This window comes from Poeciliopsis prolifica, unplaced genomic scaffold, assembly GCF_027474105.1.
Source record: "Poeciliopsis prolifica strain line A6 unplaced genomic scaffold, Auburn_PproV2 SCAFFOLD040, whole genome shotgun sequence".
NCBI lineage: Eukaryota > Metazoa > Chordata > Actinopteri > Cyprinodontiformes > Poeciliidae > Poeciliopsis > Poeciliopsis prolifica.
In genome coordinates this window covers 421,212-433,187 of record NW_026562415.1, presented here as the reverse complement: position 1 = coordinate 433,187, position 11,976 = coordinate 421,212, and the positions used below count along the sequence as shown (strand labels likewise).

General features: G+C 37.6%; 3 protein-coding genes across 3 annotated transcripts; 2 read left to right on the top strand and 1 right to left on the bottom strand.

Annotated features, from left to right (window-relative positions):
• Positions 1-12: 12 nt before the first annotated feature.
• si:dkeyp-38g8.5 (uncharacterized protein LOC568385 homolog) lies at positions 13-2,905 on the bottom strand. Its single transcript, XM_055054669.1, has 4 exons — positions 2,760-2,905; positions 2,293-2,386; positions 1,820-1,907; positions 13-1,740 (listed from the first exon to the last, which is right to left on the bottom strand). Exons 1-4 carry the CDS (start codon positions 2,839-2,841, stop codon positions 1,009-1,011), a joined length of 996 nt encoding a protein of 331 aa, XP_054910644.1. The 5' UTR covers positions 2,842-2,905; the 3' UTR covers positions 13-1,008.
• A 415-nt stretch (positions 2,906-3,320) lies between these two features.
• On the top strand, positions 3,321-7,495 carry si:ch211-244b2.4 (uncharacterized protein LOC541512 homolog). The gene is made up of 10 exons (XM_055054803.1): positions 3,321-3,411; positions 4,297-4,400; positions 4,497-4,695; positions 4,861-5,005; positions 5,138-5,270; positions 5,362-5,482; positions 5,604-5,682; positions 6,493-6,595; positions 6,677-6,797; positions 6,905-7,495. The coding sequence occupies exons 1-10, from the start codon at positions 3,396-3,398 to the stop codon at positions 6,964-6,966; spliced, it is 1,083 nt and encodes a 360-aa protein (XP_054910778.1). The 5' UTR covers positions 3,321-3,395; the 3' UTR covers positions 6,967-7,495.
• Positions 7,496-8,320: 825 nt separating this feature from the next.
• On the top strand, positions 8,321-11,900 carry si:ch211-244b2.3 (uncharacterized protein LOC557230 homolog). Its single transcript, XM_055054864.1, has 11 exons — positions 8,321-8,384; positions 8,683-8,812; positions 8,898-9,042; positions 9,307-9,427; positions 9,525-9,603; positions 9,713-9,824; positions 10,455-10,560; positions 10,635-10,716; positions 10,875-10,938; positions 11,046-11,160; positions 11,297-11,900. Coding segments are annotated over exons 1-11 (1,017 nt in total). The 5' UTR covers positions 8,321-8,383; the 3' UTR covers positions 11,359-11,900.
• The last annotated feature ends 76 nt before the right edge of the window (positions 11,901-11,976 follow it).

Sequence of the window (11,976 nt, the reverse complement as noted above, 5' to 3'; positions counted from 1 at the left end):
GAAAATAAATATATGACCATAAATATATCTGCATTCTTTGCAAAACATCCACATTTGGAACAATATGCAGGATAGCAAATATCCATTAGAGGAATTGTATACAATCATGTGCGGTGCAATTTTATTCAAGTGCTTTGCTTAAGTATTATAACTAGGGATGCTCTGATCAGGTTTTTTGCTGCCGATTCCAATACCGATCACCCATAAGGCCGAATATTAAAATATTATCTAATTAACGTAAACATGCAACATCCTTACAGGCACAATACAGCAGCTACTCAGTCAAAATGACAACTGAAAACCTGCAACCAGTTAAATAATATTTAACAATAAGGTTCTCTGTACCCTAAATTATGCATGGATCAAATAAATCTCATAACACTTATTATCAAATAATGTCAAAGAGGAAAACATTCATTCAAAGTCAAATGCATCAAAATAAACAATCCCGAGCTCCTAAATCCAAATGTCCTAAGAGCACAGTTCCACACGACAGGATTTGTTGCGCAGCGTGAAGTAAAGAGGAGAACAGCTGGACCCGCAGGCTCAGAAGTGAGATAAATGTGATCGGTTTTGGTGATCGGCAACAAGAGATTGTGATCGGCGATCATCGATCATACACTTTTTCATCGATTATGATCAGTGGCCGATCGATCGGCACACCTCTAATTATAACCCCTTGAATTTCACATTCTAAAACCCAAATTCAACATGTTTCACTGGGATTTTATGTGACAAACCAACATAAAGTACTATGGTAAATGATACCTGGCTTTCTAAATGTTTTACAAATAAAAATCTGAAAAAAACTTTTGCAACTGGGAGACTGATTAATCCACTATTTTCTGTTGGTCTGTTACATAAAGTTACCATTGAAATGCTATGAAGTTTTTAGTTTTAAATTGACAAAATGAAAAATAATGCAACAGGTATAAACACTTCTGCAAGGCACTGTAGTTTTTCCTCCAAAGGTTAAGGTAGTGCAAACTTGTCATTGTACTGATTTTTTTAAATGTTCTCTGCCAATTTTTCCAATAAAGAAAGAACTCTCTCTCTTTTATCCACCGCATCAGAGTTCATCACCTTGATGTCTTCTTCCGTGTTCTCCTCTGTTCTTTCGTTTTGCACCAGAAGTCTCTGCCACTTTGCTTTTTCCTTTTCCAGAGCCAACCTCTCGCTGCGCAGAGCGTCTCTGTCCTTCTCCAGCATCAGCTTCTCCCTCTCCATCACAGCCCGTTCCCTCTCCATCACTGCTCTCTCTCTTTCCATCACAGCCCTTTCCCTGTCCGTTGCCGCCCTCTCCCTCTCCATCAGCGCCCGTTCTCGGTCCAAAACGGCTACATCCTGATACAGTTTCTCTCTTTGCATAAGCAGCTGTTCGCTCTTTCGCTCTTGTGGCTCGCAGTTCATGCTGATATCCACCTCCGGAATGGAACCGTTTGCCTCCTCACTTTCTGCAGGCTCTGTCGCAGCAGTCTCCAGCTGATCTCCATACACCTGAACCTCGATCTCTGCAATACCTGCTGCCTCATCTACTGCAGAAGACACCGCCATGTTGGGAACCTTTCTCCTTTTGCGTGTGGGTGCTATTAAGAAATCACTAACGTTGCTGTTATTAGGAAGGGCTTTGAGGATAGGGGCTGAACTCTGCAGTCGACCCTCCATGGCATCATCCATCAGGGAAAAGAAAGGCCATGACTGAGGCACCACTTTGACTCCTGCTGGAGGATTCTTTAACTCCTGAGGAGAAGTGAAACAAAATAGTAAAAAGAGTAAAATGGTAAAACTTTTAACTCAACTAAGGCAACCAAATCTGTACCTTGTATCTCTTCTTCAGGTTTTCAAATTTTTTAGAGGCTTGCCGATGAGTCATCCTGTGATGCAAGCCCATATGTTTCAGGATGGCCCTGAAAATGATATTATTTCTCTGGATTACCGACAGATAGCAATCTAGTTGTTTTAATAAGTGTCCTAAACAGAAGCAGTTGAAAAAGTAGTTCCTGTTTCACAGGACAGTTCAAAACGATACTACATGTTGGGGTGTACTTAGTTTTTCAAACATTGACTTTCCATGTTGATTTTATTGTCATGTAATAATTAGTAACAGTGTGGAGTCTACAGTTTGTTTTGTAAACAGCAGGTAAGACTAATTATTTTTGGAAACCTTTAAGGACGAGAGTGAACTTTCAATTGTAGTTTCATCAAAATTTTCTAAAATACTTTTGATGAAAGTACATTATATGTATTGATTGTAGAACTGGGTGTTAGGGATGGTTTTGAAGCCACACATACCTCCACGCCCACTTGGAACTGTTTCTCAGTCCAGAGAACAGGTAACTGTTTGAGACCCGCAACTTCACAAAGTTCTCTATTTCTTTGTTGCTCACTGAAAAAGTAAAAACAGGATGACAAGGGTTAGATACTGACGGGGTTCCTACACGCTTCTCAGTGCAAAATGAAGACCCACAATACAAGAATTAAAGTTCAATTTGAATTTAAGGAAGTCTGCACTGAATCTTCGCCTTGCTATTTACAATTTACTATCTAAAGCTAGCATAAATTATTTTAATATTACTTTAGTTCATAAAGACTTTGGTCATCCTGTCTAAAATGTGGCTAAAGACCAGACTAAAACGTCTGAAATAAGTTGCAGTCGCTTCAATAAATACTCAAGCCTAATTTTAATACTTCACTATGTAGTAGCCTTGCTAGGTTGCTCCGAAGCTAACTCCTAGCATAGTTAAACCGTCGTCTCTTACTTTTATAAGTGAACTCCGTCGGGATAATCCCGTCACACATTGTGTTGGTGTAGGCGTGGTCTGGCTGTGCAGTTATGTCCATTCTGCTTTACAGAAACATTTACCAACGAAGCGTCCTTGGTAGTGGTTAACGGTCGCTCCTACTTCCAAAGGTCCCTACTTTCTTCTTCGTGAGTTTAAAAAGCCAGCAGAGCCATCTCTATGTCGCCATCTATCGTCCAGGTTGTCACACAACTGACAAAAAAAAGCATTCTTATTTCATTTAATGCCATTTTAGGTCTCAAAAAAATTAAACCGTATGTCATGATTAGTTCCTTGAGACTCCACTACTTTTCAGTCTAACTATCTACTTGAGTCACAAACGTCCGCAAGCTGTTCTTACTTGAATGCAACTGTGGACGACTGATTGTTACTCACATACCAAATCACTGCAGGAGACGGTCACATTGTTCCCTGATTGTTCACATTTTCTTCTTAAGAAAATTAAAACTGTTGTTTCGATTTTGATTGCAATGTTTTTATAACTTGGACTGTTGGGCCAGTTCAGTGCCAGTCCTGGGAGTGGTTTCTGTTTCCTGCAGAGGCCCAGCTTTGCGCTTAGGACTAAAACGAAAGTATTTTTATTATAACCCGCCGATGGCGTCTGCTTATGGTGAGCTGGCTTTCTCTCTGATCTCTACTGGCGTAAATACGATTGAAAAAAACAAAAATACAAAACCTAGAATAAATTGCAATACTGTGTGTTATATATTGTATTTTTATATTCCGTTTTTTTTTCTTTCTTTATTTAGCGCCGATAGTTATTGTGAAATAATGTCATTTTTTCTAAATATATACTTAAATACAAACAACAAAAGTGTGTTATATGTGATGAATTAGTAAGTATTAGAAAAAAAGACGTTTAAAGTCTCAGTGACGTGTCGTACCAGCTACTGATTGCAGTTTGACAAGTTGGAGCTTTTAAAAAGCACTGAACAAAAAACATCTATAAAGTTCTTGTAGTTGCAGTTAATGGTTGAGACTTTTGTGCTTCCCTGATTTAACATAGGCCTACATTATTAAAGCTAAGTAAATCTGGACTTTGGTTTCCTGACGAGCAGAGAAGTGAAACTAAAACGACTCCACGAGTTGACCAGCAGGGGGCAGACTACATGTATGAATGCTTTGTTTGTTTACTTATTGAATAACCACAAACAAAAAAAACTATAGAGGTTCAATTACTAGGGGAACCTCTAAAGGAAATTAGTGAAGAAGCATGTATTACTTTTAATTTTTATGTAATTTTGACAAAAACTTTCTGTTTTCTTTTGCTTAATGGCTCTGCCCTACTTTTTGTTGGGACGTAAATTTCCAATAACATTTATTGTTTGTAACGTGACAAATTGTGAGATCTCATATTTATTGGACCGTTTAACAAACAAGAAACCTGTGCAATGATTTTGAAATGCCTGTTTCCCAAAGTTAACCATATGATGATGATCATGAAAAGGATGGCTTATCCTGGCTTAACCTGATACTTAAGTGAAATATTTTTCAGAGTCTGACGAGGAAACTTTTTCTGGAAGTGATTCAGAAGTCAGCGATGAGTCAGACTTTGAGTCGGAGAGTGAGCAGGAGTCAGATTCAGAGGATGACAGACAGGTTAGTTTCCAAACACAAACACACATAAACTTAGGAAACAACTTATCCAAACCAAAGCTTCTCTCTTTTTCTTGAATCATTCTTTCCCTTTTTCAGGTTTACACAAAGCAACCCTGCAAATATTACAACCGTGGCGGTTGTAAGAATGGGGCCAGCTGCTCTTACCTGCATGTGTGCAAGTATTTTCTAAAAGGAAGCTGCCGCTACGGGTCAAGCTGCAAACTCAGTCACAGTTTGGGAGGAAGGAGATCATCTGGGCAGTGTGCCAGGTCCGAAGACCAATCAGCAGCAAGCAGTAAGAAGCTATTAACTTTGATTTATTCTTGCTATTGCATCATGTTGTTCAAGTAGCTCCAGTGGTCTATGTCACCGATTCTCTTTAAAAAAAAATCTTGTTTATTTTGTTTAACATTAGTTGCTTACCACATTCAAATTAAATGTATGTTTGTTTTTCAACCAGATCCCCAACTTACTGATGGTCGACCCTATCAGTGGCAGATAAATGATGGAAAGGGCTGGAAGGATGTTGAAAATGATTATATTATTGAGGCTCAGTATTCTCTGCCCCACACTAAAAGCATCAAAATATACAACACACCATATGGGTAAATGTTTAATCATATATATATATATATATCTATATTTATCTTCCTTTATTTAAATCTTAAAACTGTATTAAATTGTTACAAAGTGAAAATAAATATCAACAAGGTGAGAGTGAGGTCACTGTCCTGCAGGGCGGTTTGTATAGATTTCAACAAAATACGAATCTATGGAAAGAACTTGAAGGTGAGGCGGCTGGATGATGGCAACACTGTGTGGGACTGGTACTGCACCTTAAGAAAGAAGTGGAGGAAGTATGGAGACAAGGTGAGGGCTTCTGCATCTATATTCTTGTTTAAACCGCATACGGTAGGTTTGAGTGATGACTTATTTGTCATGTTTGCTTTGTTGTGGGCAGGACTCGAAAGGCAATCCGGGTCCGGTAAAAAGCTCCGACATAGAGAGGAAGTTTCAGAGCAACCCGAAAAGCTCTTTTGCTTTCACGTCTGGTGGGGAAACTTTTCAAATTAAGTTTCCAGGTGACTTACACTCACACCGATTCATATGACGGATTCTTTAACCGCACGACTCCGACCAGATGCAGCACATTCATTACATGCTTCACTGTAACTTCTCTGACTCGTTTCTGACTTTTGACAGAAATGCAGCAGGTGGGAAAAAAGAAAAATAGGAAGGTCACACGACGACCTGTGTTCAGACAGCAACAAGGAAACGCAGGGTAAGTTTGGATCTGGTTCAATGATAGAATGGAAATAAACACTTAATCTTCTCTAAAGTAAACAACTTATAATTTGTTTACAAGTTTTTCCGGTAGCATGCTCAAAATCTATAAAACTCCACAGTCCACAGCACAGCACTATTCGTGAACATCACTTTATTGCATAATTACTAAAATAGGTTATAGTAGGTGATAGAATTACTTGCCTACAACTGGAACTGTGGGTTGTTATTGTTTGTTTGTGAACATAAACTCTGAAAACAACCTGTACTTTGAGAATAAGTTCCTCCAATCAGTCTTTCAACTGACGAGCAAAGTTTTAGGAAACTGAACTTGAAATTATTGAAACTTGACCCCTAAAGCATAAACATCAACATATCTGTCTGGTTGTAGATAGATTGACTTTAACACCAATCAGAGCAAAAATCTTTCTGTCGAAAAGCCTCAGACTGAAAATGTTGGATATTTAAACAGGGAAACACTCTTTGAAAATGCAGAAGAATGTCATTGTTATGAAATGCATGTCATATAAAATACCAATGTGTAATTTTAGACATTGTTAGTGTCATGTGTCAAGTGTCATTTGGGTGTCCCAATTATAACTCACTAATTTATTTTTGAAACACTATTTAATTGAATTTTTATTTTCATGTTCAAATATGCACAGGATGTTTTAGGTTGTCCTAATTTCTTTTACACTAAGCTAATGTAGCCATTTTTGCTTTTATGGTCCACTAACACTATGCTAGCACTAACAGCCATAAACATGTCTTTTAAATGCTGTAAGTCCAAAGTTTGATTTCATTACAGAGCCGCTCATCTAGCCACATCGTTCAAGAACCTTTCTGTGGGCACCAAACCTCAGTGGCAGTTTGAAGGACACAGTGGAAACTGGCATAACTTCAAACGCAGGGTCAGCAGAGCATGTGGTTCAATTTGATCTCAGAGACTTTGTTTTCCAGTTTAACTCCAACGTGCTAGTTTGTTTCAACAGACAGGCACTTCGTCTGAATGCTCCATAAACAGTGATGACATCGAGAGCAAGTACCAGCTAAACCCCACAGACACCTTGAAGTTCAAAATAAACGGACAGCCCTACAAGCTGGATTTTGGAGGTTAGGATTGCTGAGAATTCAGCATAATAAGTCTTAATTAGAGGGTCATTTCATCTTGTCAATCAAAGCAATTAAAAGCTTTTTAACATAAATATTTTTCATTCCAGCCATGATTCAGATCAACCAAACAAACAAAAGTAAACGCAAGATCAGACGAGTGCTGGTGTGAAGAATAAAGATGGAGCTACTGTTCAGAAACCCAACAATTGTGCAATACTGTCCTAGTGCATTCATTTAGGGTGTTTGTTTTCCAGTTATACCAGGGATAGTTCTCCAGTAAAACATTTAATGATGTTTACATAAATTATGGCCTGATACTATGAAATATCAGTGAGGTTTACAAGTGAATACATGAATCCTGCCTGAGAATCTTGCACTAAAACAATGCAAGTTGTAATTTGCAGTTGATGTTTGAATTTTTGATCTTTGAATCTCAGGGGCTGGTGTCTTATTTTTTGCAGAGTACCGAAATCAACCATAGTTTTTTCAGGAAACCAAAAAATCTTGGTTAAATTAGAGGACATTGAATGTGATTTTAGAATCTGTCTATGCAAAATACACTGACAGATTCCCTGGATGCAAGAAAAATATTAATATTAAATTCTGTCTTTCTTTCATGTTTTCAACCTGGTGCTGATCTGAGAAAAGCCTCTGGTCAATCTCTTTTAATAGAAACTGAAATAAATAAAAGCTTCAAATTTCTGTCTCTTTTTGTTTATTTTAAGAATGAGGAATTTTTCCACCAATTTTTGTAAATCCTCTATTGACTAAATGAGACTCCATCAGAGTCCTAGTTATAGTCTGATTACACATATAATTTAATGACTCCTTGTTGTTGGTCACATTTGGGTTGTTTGCTTAAAAATATAACTTTTGATCACATTTAAACAGATTTTGTTTCTATAAAATGGAAAACACCAAATATGGCGGCATCCTGTCCTCAGTGACCCGAGTGTCACTAAGATAGAATCAGAATTATCTGAAAGAGCCAAAGAACATTTTATTTATTTGTAGTTATGGGCTGCATTTGATCTGTGATTTACAAGACCTTTACATGTGAAAACACATAAAATACATTTTCTAAGCTTATTTTTGCATTCGGGTCACCTGTCGTTGATTCAAGCAGAAAAAAAGGAGTTTTATTCAATAAATTAAAATGTTATTAAAAACTTCATTTATTCCAGTAACTCCATGACTAAGTAAAACACATTATATATCTAAATCCCAAACAAACCCATGTTTTAAAGCTTTCATTTCTATTAATTATTATGATTTGATGCTAGTTAGTTAGTTATCTGCTTAATGGTTATTTTCAAAATTTCCTTTTAATCTGACAAATCTAATGGGAAAATCTACTCTAATTTATTTCTGAAGTTAGTCTACTTTACTTATTATAGTTGACAGTTGCCTTTAAACCATATGTAGCTACACCCATATGGCTGAAGTCCAAAGAGTCCACAGTCACTATTAACAGATTTGACTTGTAAACAGCAACTGGAGCTTCCTCTCCCTCTCCCTTTCAAAGAAACGAAAGTGAAACTATTTATGTCTGCGAAATGATAGCGTAGCAGAAGGATTTTAGCACAAGTAAGTGGGTCGATTCATGTCGTTTATTTTGTCATCTTAAGTCACTTTTGTGCGTAAGCTTTCCAAATCCTGTCTTTTTAGTGTCTTATTTGTCTCAGCTTATGTTGAATCTGAATCAGTTTTGAGCATTAAGAAGTTGGTATTTGTCTGTTATGATTCACAGGACCTTTACCAGAAGTTTATAAATTAAAGTCTCTTAAAATTGTACAAAGCAGAATGATTTCACTTCTTTCCCAATAGCTGGGTGTTGCAAGATTACAGTGAAATGTAATACAGTCAAAATTTCTGTGTTTGTCAGTGACTGACAATCATTATCAGTGGCAACTTTTGAACGAGAATCAGTGGCTGAAAATTGACAATGATCATGTGATCGAGACTCACTACTGCCAGGCTGGAGCAAAGGGGATCAGCATCAACACAAGGCTAGGGTTTGTATTTTTACGCTCTGTGTAAAATTGGCTTCTACAGAAACCACATAAAATATACCATAGCGCATTTTTTGTGAATCCACAGGAAAGTTTTTATAGACTTTGATGAGTTGAAGACTGATAACCCAACACTGAGTGTGCAGAGACTGAGCTTTGTCCCTGAGGGTCAAGAAGAGGACATCGGATGGTACTTCAGAGACGACAGTCTGTGGTGTGAATATGGATCACAGGTAAAGAAATGTGTTCTCTCTCTCAAGGTCCTGACACTTTGTCTTTCTTGGATCATGCATGAGGAGTCGGACTATCATAAATAGTCCGAAGTAGAAAGGGCATATGAGACTTTCCAGTAACTGTGATCTTGAGTTCTTGTGGAGTATAACATTTCCTGTGCAGAAAGAATTTTGTTTTCGTTCTTGTCACCTTGAGGAGAAAAGGCGAACTCCAGTATTATTGTGAACAAAGCTGAACATTTTTCATCTTCCTCACCCCCTCAGAGCTCCAACATGTCATCATCATCCATCACCAGCAAAGACATCGAGACTCATTTCAGTCAGAATCCTCAGGGAGTTATTCCGTTCAGCATTGGTTCGACTGGATACTCACTGGATTTTTCCAGTATGTGGCTTTGACAAGTAACTGAGAGATAGTTCTACAAGCAGGTAAACATTGTATGTATGCAGTTAGATGTAACTGAAGGTGTTTAAATTTGCAGCCATGACCCAAACCAACGTTACTACAGGCTTACGCAGAAACGTGCGCAGACGGCCGAAATTCACCTCAAGCCCCGCAAGGTAAGATTTGTCAACCTGAGTTCAGTCATGCCCATGTAAACGAAGCAAAACATTCTAGGTTCTCTCAGAATAATAATTTTACAAAACGCTTCACTTTATGTCCCTGCAGCATTAGCTCTGCTTCATTCCTGCCTCTGGCTTCACAATCCCAGTCATACAATCCCAGCTTCAAGTGGGAGTTTATGGGAGATGAAGGACAATGGACAGAATACCAGGCACATGTAAGTGCAGCTTCTTATATATCAACTTTGAACATTGTAATATTTTAACATGCTTTCATTTCATCCTTAACCTTTGAGTGTCATATTAACCCTTCTGCAATGACTGGGGAGACTCAACAGGGACATCTGGTGGTTATTTTGTTACATGTCATATTTACGTTTCAATGTGTGTTGAAATTTTTACTGAATAGATCAAAACAAAATAGCGTTTAGATTTTTTTTTTATGAATATAAAACTTTGAAGATGGAAGCTTGTGGTTGTATTCAGCCTTGAAGAAACAATCTTTTGCAGAAACACGTTTTCCTGAAATTTCAGGAACGTAGACTGAAAACTGTTCCCGTTTGTCCTTCTAACACGATTAAAGTTCAGACAGATTCATTTGAAGTCTTCTGTGAGCATAAAATTTTAAGTTTTGACACAGATTACATATTGAATGAAGAGCTTGACTTCTTCCACAGCATGATGCTGCCACCACCCTGGGTTCAGAGTAATTAGCAGTGGTTCTATGATAAATACTTTCCTTTTGTTGCCTTGTCTACAACAGGGCAACAAACTTTTTACTTGTAGTTTATGATTATCCAATCTAAATGTAGCAACATTTACTTATTATGATTCATAATTGTTTGCAGATATGTTCGCTTGATAGCGCCGCCATTGAGAAGCAATACGAGCTGAACCCACAGGGCCAGATCCTCTTCAGTGTCAGAAACTTTTCATACAAACTGGATTTTGCAAGTAATATACACAATTTATCCTCAATAATCCACTATTTAATTCAAGAAACCTCTGAAAACCATTATTAATTGCAGGAATGTGCCAAATTAATAATAATATTGGGACAAGAAGAAGCGTGAGGCGGAGTCCGGACAACGGAGTTCAGAAAAACAACAGGTAAAGCAGTGCACCTTTTAAACATGTCTTTTATTCTGAAAAGTTCATGACCAACTTCCTTTGGAGTAACTTAGTCCTTACATAAATGAATATAACAATATCTATATGATGCTTCCACTTATGCTCTATTATTCCGACTTCTATCTTATCTTCTTCAGCTCAGGTACAAATGCCCGCTGGCAGTTCCAAGATATGGATGGTATTTGGAAAGATTATTCCAAAGTAAGACGGAGCATCTCTTTTTATTAATATGAGAAGGCAAACGCTGTTAGAAGACAAACAATTGCTACTAAGCAGTAAAACTGTACCTTGTTTATGGTGTCATGCAGAGTTATCGTCAATGCAGTGTTTCCAGTCCAGACATTGAACTCCAGTACCAGCTGAACCAGTCAGGCATTATGACATTTGCCACCAGCAGGTTCAGCTACGAGCTCAACTTCTCAGGTGAGCAGCAGAAAGAGAGGTACAAGTTAGCAAATATGTATTTCAGTCAATGCCAATACAGCTGGACTCATACCTTATGCAGATGATATTAAGTTTTTAGATGTGGAAAAGGTTCATGTACTCCGTCTGCTTGCAGCCATGACTCAGAGGAACCTGTCCACAAATACCACCAGGTCAGTGAGACGACTTCCCCAGTGATCAGGACGGATTGTTCAGAGGGAGGAGAGAAACTTGCACGTTTTCCTCATAAGCTGTCTTGCTTCAATCTTGGTGTTTACAATACTGTTAACATTGGTTTTCAGTCCACTTTAGAATTTAAATTTGAGGTTACTTTCTGACAAGATACAGTATATCTCTTATCAGAAGTATGTTCTCGTACATCATTCTGTGCTCCTACAACTTTCATGTCAAAATCCCGAAATTGTCTTAAAAATGTCTGTGTGGGAACTCTGCTTAGTAGTTTTACAGAAAGTTTCAAGAACTGTATTGCATGCACTTGACCAGTTTGTAAAATGGTTTACGTCAGTTAACACTATGTAATAAACAAAGTGGTATTTTTGATTAAACATTTAACGTCATTGTGGTTTAGGATGTAATAAATGCAAAGACATTTAGATTATAGGTTACATTACAGGTTTTTTTGCAATATTTTGAGCCATAATGCACCTTTAAATGTTCACGAAATTTGCCACAACCAAAGAACTTCATTTTTGCTTTTCACTTTTATTAAGATGTCTTAAGCTTTTGTTTTCCCTCTTCTAATTTATGTAGAAATGTTTAATACAATTGTTTTCCCTTCAAAATAAGTGATCACAA

Coding starts and splice junctions, on each gene's coding strand:
- si:ch211-244b2.3 (XM_055054864.1), top strand. Junction 9,428..9,524: donor ATACTCACTGGATTTTTCCA/GTATGTGGCTTT, acceptor TTAAATTTGCAG/CCATGACCCAAACCAACGTT. Junction 9,604..9,712: donor TTCACCTCAAGCCCCGCAAG/GTAAGATTTGTC, acceptor ATGTCCCTGCAG/CATTAGCTCTGCTTCATTCC.
- si:dkeyp-38g8.5 (XM_055054669.1), bottom strand. CDS start 2,841: ATGGACATAACTGCACAGCCAGACCACGCCTACACCAACACAATGTGT. Junction 2,387..2,759: donor GACGGAGTTCACTTATAAAA/GTAAGAGACGAC, acceptor TTACTTTTTCAG/TGAGCAACAAAGAAATAGAG. Junction 1,741..1,819: donor ACCTGAAGAAGAGATACAAG/GTACAGATTTGG, acceptor ACTTCTCCTCAG/GAGTTAAAGAATCCTCCAGC.
- si:ch211-244b2.4 (XM_055054803.1), top strand. Junction 4,401..4,496: donor ATTCAGAGGATGACAGACAG/GTTAGTTTCCAA, acceptor TCCCTTTTTCAG/GTTTACACAAAGCAACCCTG. Junction 6,798..6,904: donor CTACAAGCTGGATTTTGGAG/GTTAGGATTGCT, acceptor TTTTCATTCCAG/CCATGATTCAGATCAACCAA.